The sequence below is a fragment of the Anoplopoma fimbria genome, chromosome 3 (assembly GCF_027596085.1).
Source record: "Anoplopoma fimbria isolate UVic2021 breed Golden Eagle Sablefish chromosome 3, Afim_UVic_2022, whole genome shotgun sequence".
NCBI classification, from domain to species: Eukaryota; Metazoa; Chordata; class Actinopteri; order Perciformes; family Anoplopomatidae; genus Anoplopoma; species Anoplopoma fimbria.
This window is the reverse complement of record NC_072451.1, coordinates 21,835,964-21,849,224: the sequence shown is the minus strand read 5'-3', so window position 1 is coordinate 21,849,224 and position 13,261 is coordinate 21,835,964. Positions and strand designations below refer to the sequence as shown.

Genomic DNA, 13,261 nt, shown 5'->3' with positions numbered 1-13,261 from the left:
AATGAATTCAAAAAAACATTGTTTCACAGAACATGCAGTGTAAAGTCTATCCCTTGGTTGGGCCTTTTCAGCAGACTAGCACTGTGGCTCTAGAGATGGAAATGCCGGTTGGTCAAACACTTCAGTCCAGACTGAAACATCTGAATGACCGTGAGATGGATTGTCATGAAATAGTTTTCATTAATATAGTAAAATATCAAAGAATTAGTTGGCACACAATTTGAACAGACATTCATGGTTTCCAATGAATCCTAATGTCTTTTTGTGACCCCATTTTTCTCTAGCGCCACCATGAGGTGACATGTGATTCTGAGTGAATTTCTCAGGAACTATTAGACATTTCACGTTCCCCTGAAACTAACTAATACCTGCAAAACTAAAGGCATCCTATCAGCCTCAACTGTACTTTGTTTAGTGCTAATTAGCAAATGTTAGCATGCTAACACAAAACTAAGACGGTGACTATAGTACAGTCAGAGTACACTGTACCTGTAGCATCACAGAGCTACTGCCTGTAGACTCGAAGGCCTGTCAACACAAAATTAATCCACCTGCTTTTCCAGTGCATCCTTATATATTAAGAGCAAGTCTGTTGTCATATATGTCAGGTCATATAGGCCTTTCCTTGAGAACATAAGGCAGGCAGACTATATGGTTAATATGTATGTGGAGCAAGCAACCAGTTAGCTTAAAGACCGGAAACAAGGAAACACCAACACTGACCTAAAGCGAACAAAATCTGAATATTAATTCCACTAATATACACTAAATATGAAGCTGTACTCAGCAGCAGGTTAACTTAGTTTAGCACAAAAACTGGAAACATGGGCATGACCTATTTTAAAAGATGTTATATAATCATAGTGCTTTGCTTTTAATGATTAGCATTGCAGTGAGGGAGCACATATCCTGAAAACCCTTCAAAGTGGTTTCAAGAAGTGTTTTAAAAAAGGAATGTGTTGCTTTGAATGCACAGTAGTAGTAAAAGTCTTTACTCATCCTCTTGTTTCTGTTTCTGTTGTCATTACATTTACACCTCCCTTTTTTAACACAACATCTTGTGGAATATTTCTATACTTCTGATTTACCATTTACCATTTACTTGTGTTGCAGCTGCAGCAGTTTTTAATGACTGCAAGGGGGGAAAAGTTCATTTCTGTGTTAAACCTAATGCCAGTGTGGGTTACTTAAAGTATTGAAAACATTAACATGATCTCGAAGCGTCTGTAAAACTCTTTGTATCGTACGTTTTTGTATGAGAACTGTAAGTGGTGCATGAGAAATAAAATGTTACAGAACATCTGCACATCATTTTCAATACATATTTGGTTTTCCATACCAAACTATTCTGATTCATATATTGATTTATGATAATCAGAACAAGCTTTTTGCCTTCTTTCTGCTTCATCTGCTGTGTTCATTTAATCCCAGCTGTGACTCATCTTGTTTGTATGCAGTGGGTTTTTTTTCTTCTAAAACATGGTGTCTCCTTCACTAATTAGCAGGTTCTCCTCTGCAGGAAAAAATGAACTCCAGTCTGTTTTTGTCAGTAGCTCTATGTGGAAGTTGCCAGATACTGTTGCTCTGTGGGCCATAATTGAAACCAGTTGTGGATCAGGTGGAATTCTGGGATTTTGGCTTCACCTCAGAAGCAAAGGGTGTTATTTTCTGGGTTTCTTTCCTCCAGCCAGAGAGACTGTCACACCAGCCTCCATTTCCCCTCTCTCTCGCTCTCTCTCTCTTTCCCTCTCTCTCTCTTTTCCATTCCCAGAAAGACCTTCCGAGGAAGAAGAGGTCAGCGACGAACAGTGCTGCATGCATCAAGTCACAGTAGATTTGGAATACTCCCACAAACAGATGGTTTGGTAATAACAAGAGAAGAACTTGCCAAAGTAAGTCAAATCCGTATTTTTCTTATATGTGGCTATTAACCCAAGTGTCCACGTTGACTTTGAAGGAAGTTAATTCAACTCTGTATAGAAAGTGACATCATACAGGAAGATACATGACACAGGTTTGAAATAGGCTTAAGTACAAGAAAAATGTATACATGTTAACTGTGAGGGGAAGAAAGTCAAAATATTTGAGCTTTATTTGCCTTTCATTTGCATATTTTTAATCTGCACCTAAAAAAAGAAAAACAGGAAAAAAGTTATTCCACTGGAAAGTTAGCGATCATCATGTCAGCTCTCCAGAAATACAGACTCCAGAAATAACAAACATGGGTTTTCACTTATAATGCACTAAACTACAGTATAACTACATTCTATACACATAGCACTGACACAGGACGACATTGTGCCAACAAATCTTTGGATAATCACTATGTGTAAGACTATAAGTGCAGTTAGTGAACAGTGGGCTAAGTTATCGTCGAGTACAGAGTGTTTTAAAAGGAATATGTCACTGGGACCTTCACAGGGTTTTTATAAGATAAATAAAATGCAGTACTGTGGTGGGAGGGAGAGCAAGACTCTGTGCTGAGGACTGTGTGTGCATTTTAACACTGTGAGTGACGGTTCAACTGTATATAGAACAATTTACAACATCCTGCTATCCTGACATCACACGTTTACATACACATATTTTAAATGTTTTAGCCTTTATATATGTCTGTTTTTTGCATTTTTTAAAACTCTAATAATGTGATTCTTATTATTTACAGCATACTGGTCTTTGAGCACAGCTTTAAGAATATTCAACCCTGCATGTCAGTACAAATATTGTTTGTGTGTGTGGCAAATTAAATCTCTGAATCCTTCAAAAAATCCCAAATTTGCTGTGGAGAATTAGTTGACATGATATATGAAAAAAACAAATAATTGAATTATCTTGAAGGTTATGGCTTAAAGTGTACTACCAATCTCATCCACTGATTTACAACCTTTTAGGTGTCCAGCTCCTTGACAAGAGATGATGGTCATGGAGGTCCAACAGATCTCACACAACGTCTTCATTATCCTTCTGGCTGTCACTGTACGATCTCAAGTCAACCCAGGTAGTAGATATTAATTAAATATCTTGCTTAAGGACACTTTGGTGTGTTGCAGGGATCACACGAGTCAGACAATCAATGATATAATGAGTTTAATTTGATGAAAAAGTAGTTTTTAATTTGATATTAAAGTATGAGCCAGTCAATATTTCATATATAAGCTCAAAATAACCTCCTCATATTCCTGAGGGAGAAGCATGTTGACAAGATTGACAAGGGAAGCAATTTTAGGTGGGTGGGCTTAGAATGCAAGAATGTAATATGTGTGTGTGTGTGTGTGTGTGTGTGTGTGTGTGTGTGTGTGTGTGTGTGTGTGTGTGTGTGTGTGTGTGTGTGTGTGTGTGTGTGTGTGTGTGTGTGTGTGTGTGTGTGTGTGTGTATGTGGTTTGCCTAATGGTCAGACAGCAAATATCCTCAGAACAGGCAGACCTTTCACAAGCAGGGGGCATTCTTGGAAAAAAAAAAAAAGTTAGAAAAATTTGTAGGCATAGGTGTAGGTAACACACACACACACACACACACACACACACACACACACACACACACACACACACACACACACACACACACACACACACACACACACACACACACACACACACACAAATACACACACTCTCTACTTTCACTCACACATGTGCTCATTTGAGTTTCCCACTTGGAGTACTTTCATAGTAAAAGGCTTATTTGTTCTGCTGCTCTCTCAAAGTACATGTCAGGCGTTCGGTGTGGGAAGGTGAATAAAACACAGACGTCCCTTAATTACCAGGTAGAGATGTTGAGAATAAACAGTGACACTCTGGAAGATGCAGTTGTACAATACGGTCACTGAATCATATCAACACTATAACGTGGCATCTGTTGCTGCCAAACTTGTCTTTATTAGATAACAGATAAAGCCAGATTCCAGGGCTTAAAAAATCAAAAATGTCTCTCACATGGCTGTAAAAGATTATGAAAAAGGATGAAAAATGAAGAGCAGGCAGCTCAGAGGGCCACTCCCAACTCATTTTGCTTAGCCTGGTACCTACACAGTGATGCCTCTGTGTGGCTTTAGAGGCCTTGCAGGGCTGCAGGAAGGGGACTGGGGAGGGGGGGCGAACAAGACCTGACCACTTTACACTCAACCTCTCACATCCTGCAAAAAGAAATGCTAAAAACTCAGATGGCATGTGAGAGAACACAGATCTCACACTCAGAAACATATTCATAATGTGAGCAGCATGTTTATCATTGATGCTTCTTGTGTTTGTAGAAATGTGTCGATATCCTCTCGGTATGACTGGTGGGCAGATTCAGGACGAGGACATCTCTGCCTCCAGTCAGTGGTCTGAGTCAACTGCTGCAAGATTTGGCAGGCACGTGGCATGATGATTCTTTTTTTATATCTTAACTTCATGTTATTTGCCTTGGGTGACATATTTATTATCATTAGTCATTAGTAAGTATGACAGCAGACAGCATGCAGGGTGTTTAGTTCCAATATAAGCAATATATCATCACAAGTTGTTTTCTTTTTAAGTGAAACTCTTTTTTTCATGCTAAATACTTCTTCCATTTATCCCACACTGCTCTGGTTTAAAAAACAAACTGCTTAAGACTTGGTGTTGCAAACAGCATATGTGAACGTTAACCAAAAAATATTACTTCAAGGTCAGTCACTGTCCTGGAGCTTTTAGTCAAATCAGGTGATCTTCAACATCAGTTGGATTTTGCTCCAGAAACAGTTAATGAAGCTCCAGTTGAGATTGTTTGGTCATCTGCTGTTGCCAAGGTGAAGAATGATATTTGAAGCTAAGCATAAATAAAAGTTTAATTAACTGACCCCTTGCTGAATAATTATAGTGCTGTTTTAACAGCTGTTGTCCAGCAGTAATGTTCAGTAGCCAAATGTGTTCTCAAGCAAATATGAATTATGCATAATGAATATAATAACTAACTTTCAATTTAATTTTTTCCTTTATTCATATCATGCAACATTTATTTCCTCTTATTATCTATCTCTTTCTCTGAATTGTCACGCTCCTTTCGTCTGTGCACCTGAACTCTTTGCCCTTCCCTTCTTCTGCTCTCTCCCCTCTTTTTTCTTCCACCTCCTCAGACTTGACTTAGACAACGGGGACGGTGACGGGGCCTGGTGTCCTGACATCATGTCAGAGGCAGACGGCCTCAAAGAGTACCTCCAGGTGGACCTGCGGTCGCTGTTCTTCATCACACTGGTGGGCACCCAAGGTCGCCACGCCGACGGTATGGGTAATGAGTTTGCCCAGCGATACAGGATCAAGTACAGCCGTGACGGCAGCAACTGGGTGGGCTGGCAAGATAGGAAGGGAAGGCAGGTGAGCGTGTCTAGATATTACTGTCTGTCATTGTTTCTCATTCAAGACATGCATGTATAATTCAATTTAGGTCTGCACATTATCAGGACGTATTAATTGTATTAGATGATAGTGGAGCAGAAACTGCCATGACAGGAGGGCCTCAGAGACTGGGTTCACTTTTCACATTATAATATATGACAGTTTTCAAATAGGAAGCTACTGCATTTATTTAACAGCTTCACTTACTAGTTACTTAAATTTGACATATCAGACATATGATGAGCTTATTAAATATCAATGTTTTAAATGACGCAACAATATATAAAATAGTTCAAATTAACCCCAGCTTGACCAGCTACAACAGTAAAATCATACTTAAAATACAAAAACAAAACAAGCAAAGCAATAATGAGTAGACTTATAGTAGACTATAACAATCACATGGCCAATTTTTCCTCAAATATGACAAAATAACACATTTTGCTTTTAAAAACTTATGTCCTTTTGATATTTCCATATCATAGTATTGCTAATTTTACTAAAGTAAATGATCTGATCTGAATACTTTCTCCATCACTGTTAAGAGATGACAAGGAGATAACGTCTTCTTTGCAGCAGACAGTTGCAGAGTTCATGGAAAATTAAGACACAGCAAAATTAGCAGCAGCATGAAATAAAAAATACCAATTTCTTTACAGATTTGTCCAGATTTCACAAAAGATTTGACAATTACGTATATGCTGACATTGTCTTATTTGTGCCTCCTCTGTCAGGTCATAGAGGGGAACAGGAATGCGTATGATGTGGTGCTGAAGGATCTGGAGCCTCCCATCATAGCTCGTTATGTCCGCTTCATGCCTGTGACGGACAACTCCATGATCGTGTGTATGAGAGTGGAGCTCTACGGCTGTGAATGGCTGGGTTAGTCATTGCTGTCGCACTAGTTTATCTTTATATTTTTAAATAGTCACCAAGTCTGAACGGATTTTTTGTAATTCACAAGTTTTATTATGACTTAATATCCTATCAGCATGCAGTGAGTAAATCCATTACAATCTCTGACCTTTGACCTGCTCCCTTTAGATGGCATGATGTCTTATAGCATTCCAGATGGGCACCAAATGATTTACAGAGGCCTGGATGTCTACTTTAACGACTCTGTGTATGATGGAGCGTCAGCTGAAAGGTCTGGATTTTACTGCCACAATGAAGCGGAGTTTTCTTATATTATAATTTTTTGCTTACCCTGTGTGAGTGCAGTAATCTTCTCCAAAACTGATTTAAGAGCTGACTTAGCAGTTATGAATAAGCGCTCCTTAGTGAATAGAATATTAAATGTTGGTGTCTTCCATCTTCATTTCTTCCATCCATCTCTGCACTAGACTGACAAAGGGCCTCGGCCAGCTGACTGACGGCACCTGGGGTCTGGATGATTTCCTCCACAGCCACATATACGGCATGTGGCCTGGGTACGACTACGTGGGGTGGAACAACAAGAGCCTCTCCAAAGGTTACGTGGAGATGATCTTTGAGTTTGACCACGTTCGAAACTTCACTTCCATGAAGGTAAGAAGTCGGTGCAGAGGTGAACTTCACTCATCAGCTTAAAAGTAAAAAAGTGGAATTTTGCTGAGCCAACACTACGCTGAACTGCGCCGTGCCAAGAAAGCACCCATTTTACATATAGCTGCTGCAAATTTTATTGAGGCATAAAATGCATAAAATCATGCAAAGTAGCCTCCCAGTGTGAAGATCACATTCTCTGTATAATTAGTCATGTGTACGTGCTCTGGCCAGGGATCAGAGATAATGTTTTGTTAGCAGAGATTAGTCATCACTACACCTGCTCCTGCATCATTTCCCCCTCCATTCTTTATTTTGGTGCACTTTATCTCCCGTTTAGTCATTGATGTCATAAGTATAGAAAAAAATGCATATTCCCCTGTAGTTATTACCAAGATTACTATTTATAAAAAGAGTTTTCAGTACTTTCCTCATGCTTGCCTTTAAACACATCCCACCTCCACAGGTTCACTGTAATAACATGTTTAGCCGCGGGGTAAGGATGTTCAGACAGGCCACCTGTTACTTCCGGTCAGGATCAGACTGGGAGGCTGACCCCGTGACCTTTAGGCCCAATGTCGACCGCGTCAGCCAAAGCGCCCGTTTCATCACCGTGTCCCTCGGCGACCGCACAGCCAGCGCCATCAAATGCCGTTTCCACTTCAGTGACCTTTGGATGTTGTTCAGTGAAATTGCCTTCCAGTCAGGTAAGATGGGATCTGGAGTGGATGTCTTCTTCCAGTCAGTGACTCCTTAGAAACTTTGATTTGAATATGTATCCTGTTTGAAGGGGCTTATGTCCACCATTCAATATAAATGTTGACTCTTTAACTGCCAGCATGTTTTACTGCACCAAAGCTTCCTCCTGCCATAACTTACAGCCTTAAGCTTTGTGTTTTTTTCTTTTTCTCACAGGCTCAGCCGTGTACAACACTTCTCTGAGTCCTCGCAAACACGGACACCCCACAAACACAGTGCCAGGTCAATAGCTAAACCCTATGTGATTGTTTTTTCTTTAAGTAGTGGTTGTAATTTTAGTGAAGTGGCAGCCGGGCAGGGGAGAAAAACACTGGCGAGAGGGTGTGCAGGCTGGTTTGATATACGGCTACTGGGAAGCAATGTGGTGGTAAACAAAACACGGTGCAACACAGTATTATCTCCAGTCAGCCACAAATATGTTAAATAAAACTATTCATATTTAGTTAATTTGTTTAGGATTTTCTTTAATCAAGCTTGGATTGGTGTCATGCTCAGTTTCAAAGGTAGTTTAACTAAAAGTGTTTTCTGGTTACACAGTGCCCCCTGCTGACAGCATCAGAAATGACTGATCATTGAAATGAACACTTCTTACTGTAGTTGTAATGAAACATGAAGGGGTTAATGCATGGAAAAATGATTATTATGGGTTGTATTGTAATAAAAATCTGAGCTTTGATGGATTTAATCAAGTCTCCACTCTCATCTCGTTTTGTAAGGAGATGATCCTACTCATAAAGTTGATGACAGCAATACCAGGATCCTGATCGGCTGCTTGGTGGCTATCATTGCCATCCTGTTGACTATCATAGTCATCATCCTGTGGAGGCAGGTCTGGCAAAAGATGCTTGAGAAGGTGGGTAGAGAGTTTGTTTTTTTCAATTAATTTGTATGAAATCAAAAACGGTTGTAGAAAAGGGACAGTATGAGGCTGATGTTTACCAGGTGATGTGATGAACACTATGGACAGTTACAATGGGATGCCGGTCCACTTCAATTGTGATGTATTGTAGACATGGACAGGAGGGAAGACAGGTGAGGCTGGCACATTCTGGTTTTATCAAAACAGATAATATGTGCCATGAATTATCACCATCATTTATTAGTAAGGAGCAAATGTCTGCCATCCCTATATAACTGTCAACAATCAACACAATGTGCATCATTCTACCTTAGCATTAATAATAAATGCATCAAAGTACTGCAAACATAAATGTACTAAGAGCAAGAAAACTCACTTTTACACTCAGACAAGTAGAGAGCCCAGAGTCCTGCTGCAGGTAGTGCAAAGGGTTCACACCTGAACTCAATCTGATATGTAAAAACTCTGATCAAACCTGGCTCCTCCCACTTCCTGCTCCATCTCAGACAGTTTATATATATTTTTTACTGCATATATAGCATGCTTCATGGCCTACAGGGAGTTTGCCTGATGAAGACGTTTTAGGTAGAAACGTTACATGAATAAAACATTTTTGCACATTTCAGCTTGCTGACAACCTCTCCTTTTTCCTCAGTGATAATCACTGGCTATATATATTGTATGTCCTCTTTCTGTTGATAAAACTGACATCAAAAATTGATGGCCTGTAACAGCCATGTAAGATGAAAATTCTCTCGCAGATTATTTGACCTAAATCAAAAATAACACACCTCGGATTTCTCACACGTTTACTTTCACAGGCTTCTCGTCGCCTGCTGGATAATGAACTCACAGCTCGTCTTGCGGTCCAGACCCAGGCCTTCTCCTCCCTCCACTCCTCTCTGTCCAGCGAGAGTGGCTCCGTCTCCAACTCCACCTATGAGAGAATCTTCCCTCTCTGCTCCGACTACCAGGAGCCTTCCCGCCTTATCCGGAAACTACCCGAGTTTGCTCAGTCGACCGAACACCTTGGTAAGATGGTAAAAGTACAACACAATAAATACTAGTATTTTGGTAGACTTGAACTTTCTAAGTGTGTGTATTTGTGTGTGCACCACATCAGGGCTGAGCTCCTCCTGTAGAGCCCTTGCAACCGGTGTTGCAGAAGGTGCGCCCCACTACGCGGAGGCGGACATCATCAGCCTCCAGGAGTCTTCAGACAGCATCACCTACTCCATCACAGCTGTCAACATGAATCTCTTTGCTGGTACCGATTCATCCATGAGAGAGTTCCCCAGAGACAAGCTCACCTTCAAGGAGAAGCTGGGAGAGGGCCAGTTTGGAGAAGTATATTCTCTTTTGTAGCTCTAATGTTTGTTGGCATTGATTTGGTATTTCAAATATATTAGATCCATCAAGCTGCTCTCTCCTTCCTCACCAAAATCATCTTTATGTTCTTATTTATTGCTCTCATTTTTAAGATTGAAAGATAGTTATTGCTGTTTGGTAAAAGCCTCAGTGTGAAATGCAATGGCTGTACAGTGTATTCTGACAAATAGGCAACTATTAGTTAAACAGTTATTTTGTGGTACCAAGTGTATTATGGACTAACAAAGTGCTTTTTTAAAACAGGTGCACTTGTGTGAGGCAGAGGGCATGCAGGACTTTTTGGATGAGGATTTGTCCGTAGAGGGAAACAGAGACTCTCCTCTGCTGGTTGCTGTGAAAACACTGCGGGAAGATGCAAACAAGAATGCAAGGTAAAAACAGTTTGTCTAACGGGAAAAGAAAGACAAAGCTGAGCGGTACATAAGTCTCCAGCTGGTCTTTTTTATTCAGTCAGCTGTCAATCAAGCGGTAAATTACAATAGTCTGTCCCCGCTGTGCTGAAGGAATGACTTCCTGAAGGAGATCCGAATCATGTCTCGTCTGAGGGACCCCAACATTGTCCGTCTGCTGGCCGTGTGCGTGGACACAGACCCTCTGTGTATGATCACTGAGTATATGGAAAACGGAGACCTGAACCAGTTCCTCTGCAATCTCAGACTGAAGGAGGCCGCTGATGAGGACAAGATGGACCAGGAGGAGAAAGAGGGGGAGAGTATGGTCAGGTAGGCTCATACTTTGACATTAAATTGTCATGATTATCTTGGATAAATACATAGAGACAACTAGACAGCAGTATGTATAAATACACTATAGACCTTTTTAAACTTCACAACCCTTGTATTTCCTGTTGCTGTGTTTGTTAATGCAGTAGCTGACAGGAAGTTAACTTTTACAGAAGCAGAATGCCAATGAAAAGGTCTATACTGAGCTTGTAATCTCTTTCTTTGTGGTCTCTTCCGCTCTTTAGCTACAGTAAACTAATCGGCATGGCTGTGCAGATTGCATCTGGTATGAAGTACTTGTCCTCTCTCAACTTTGTCCACCGTGATCTGGCAACCCGCAACTGCCTGGTGGGTAAGAACTACACCATCAAGATCGCTGATTTCGGCATGAGTCGGAACCTGTACAGAGGGGACTACTACAGGATCCAGGGCCGGGCCGTCCTGCCCATCCGCTGGATGTCCTGGGAGAGCATCCTACTGGTGAGGGCTGTGCGGAGCTACAGACATGTGGAAGATATAAAAACATCCAACAACACAGAGTGTCCAATAAACAGTTTGCACGTATACACCTTCAGACAATGGCGACATGTTGCACAACCCCATGGCCAAAATCTTACATTTCCTGTTGGTGTAGAGGATCTAAATAGACATAGGCAGCAATGAATGTTTTATAACGATTCATCCTGCTCTAGGGGGACCCTGAATCTTCTACCAGAGGGTAAGAGCTGGTACTCTGTGTAGAAACTGTGAGTTGGATCTGACCAAAACTAAATGTCCCCCTAAAGCCCTGAACCCTCAGGGAGTAAACTGACATCCCCTGATAAATTGTTGAGTGTGAGAGGCTGCAAGGTCTGGAAATGGTATAAATACGAATGGGACAGCCCTTTAGCAGTGCCATTTCATGTTACCTTGATGACACCAAATTATGTAATGTTCATATGTGGTTTTTATTTAACTTTTTTTTTTAATTTGAATATCTTTCAGGCTCTTGCCTAATCTATTGACTTGATTTTGGCAAAAACAGCTTCAATAAGCTAAATTAAAAGAAATGGTAATGGATAAATAATGGTTGTTGTTTAACTTCACAACGCTATGAATTGTGGATAATTTCCTCAGGGAAAGTCTGCACAAATGCAGACTTAAGGAAAGTGGGCATAAAGGGCTCGAAATGTCGACAAGTCTGAGTGTGGACATTGGGATTGGGCCTCTGTGTTTGTCTGGTAATAGACTGCTCAAAGTTTTCTTTTTATTTACAGTTTGTTATTATATTGCTGATGTGATAAACCAGCATCCACACTAAGTCTTTACTAGGTTGTATTTGTATTTAAGTTGTCTGTTCTCTCAGGGGAAGTTCACCATGGCCAGTGACGTGTGGGCCTTCGGTGTGACTCTGTGGGAGATTCTGACTCTGTGTAAGAAGCAGCCCTACTCCCAGCTCTCTGACGAGCAGGTCATTGAAAACACCGGAGAGTTCTTCAGGGACCAGGGCAAGCAGGTGAGCATCACACAGGTTTAGACTGCCAATCCTCCAGAGTACAACCTCATTATGATCTCAGTTATGGTTTTATTTGTAACAAATATACAAAGTATCCCATATTTTCCATATTTAACTCACAGTCCTTTTAAACTTTAATCCTCTGTTAATATTTTGTCTCGTGCTCCCAGGAGTACCTGCCAAAGCCTCTCTGTTGTCCTGACGGAGTCTACAATGATCTCATGCTGAGCTGCTGGAGGAGGAACGCCAAGCAGAGGCCCAGCTTTCAGGAGATACACACTCAGCTGACGGAGAGCCTGGCGTAGTAAATGGAACAGAGGATTTCTCTCCGACATGCACTCTCACATTTGCTCCCTTCAGTCTGGATCTATTTGGAATTAATTTCCGTCAAACTTTTTCTATTTGGAATCAATTTCCGTCAAACTTTTTCTATTTGGAATCAATTTCCGTCAAACTTTTTCTATTTGTTTGTAGCTATGTTGCCACAATTGTGCTGTAAATAATAAGATATGAGGAGAAGGTATACACTTGAACAGAGCTTTAAATTGTAGATATAATACAAATTAGCACTATTTACACTTCTCTGTGTATTTATTAATTTCTTTTTATTTCCTGTGCTATGTCTATTTATAGAGTTCTATGGTAATAGGTTGAGACACAATTGTGAATTTTATTTTTTATTTCTTTCCCATTCATACACTCTATTGCACATTAATTAAAGGATGTCAATACAGTTGTGTGACCTATTATTTTGTTTATATTTTTGCTTTTTGATGATGAGGACTGTCGTCTACACGAGACAGGTGTTTATACTCTGCAGCAGTTTACTTACATGTTTTATAAACATGTGTATGTCCTTTTGCAGAAATCTGTTAATGTATATTGTTGAATAGTAGCAAAGAAAAAACCAAGGATCCCTGTAAATAAAGAAATGAAGGTTCACTACTGTGTGGTTTCTTCAGACTGGAATTATGAGCAGTGGTGGAAAGTAACTAAGTACATTTGCTCAAGTATTGTACTTAAGTAGCCTACACTTTTGAGGTACTTGTTCTAGTGTTCTAGAGTATTTCCAGTTTATGCTTCTTTTATCCCATAACATTTATTTGATAGCTTAAGTTTCTAGTTACTTCACAGCTTTAGATTATTATGACAAAACAG

At 40.3% G+C, this 13,261-nt stretch overlaps 1 protein-coding gene across 1 annotated transcript; it reads left to right on the top strand.

The window, feature by feature from the left end:
• The first annotated feature begins 95 nt into the window (after positions 1 to 95).
• On the top strand, positions 96 to 12,787 carry LOC129089331 (discoidin domain-containing receptor 2-like). The gene is given in 19 exon segments (XM_054596743.1): positions 96 to 150; positions 1,608 to 1,744; positions 1,746 to 1,905; positions 2,912 to 2,998; positions 4,251 to 4,353; positions 5,097 to 5,334; positions 6,090 to 6,237; positions 6,400 to 6,502; positions 6,699 to 6,882; positions 7,346 to 7,586; positions 7,795 to 7,860; positions 8,355 to 8,491; positions 9,319 to 9,529; positions 9,621 to 9,844; positions 10,130 to 10,257; positions 10,390 to 10,608; positions 10,854 to 11,088; positions 11,954 to 12,103; positions 12,274 to 12,787. Coding segments are annotated over 19 exon segments (2,961 nt in total). The 3' UTR covers positions 12,409 to 12,787.
• The last annotated feature ends 474 nt before the right edge of the window (positions 12,788 to 13,261 follow it).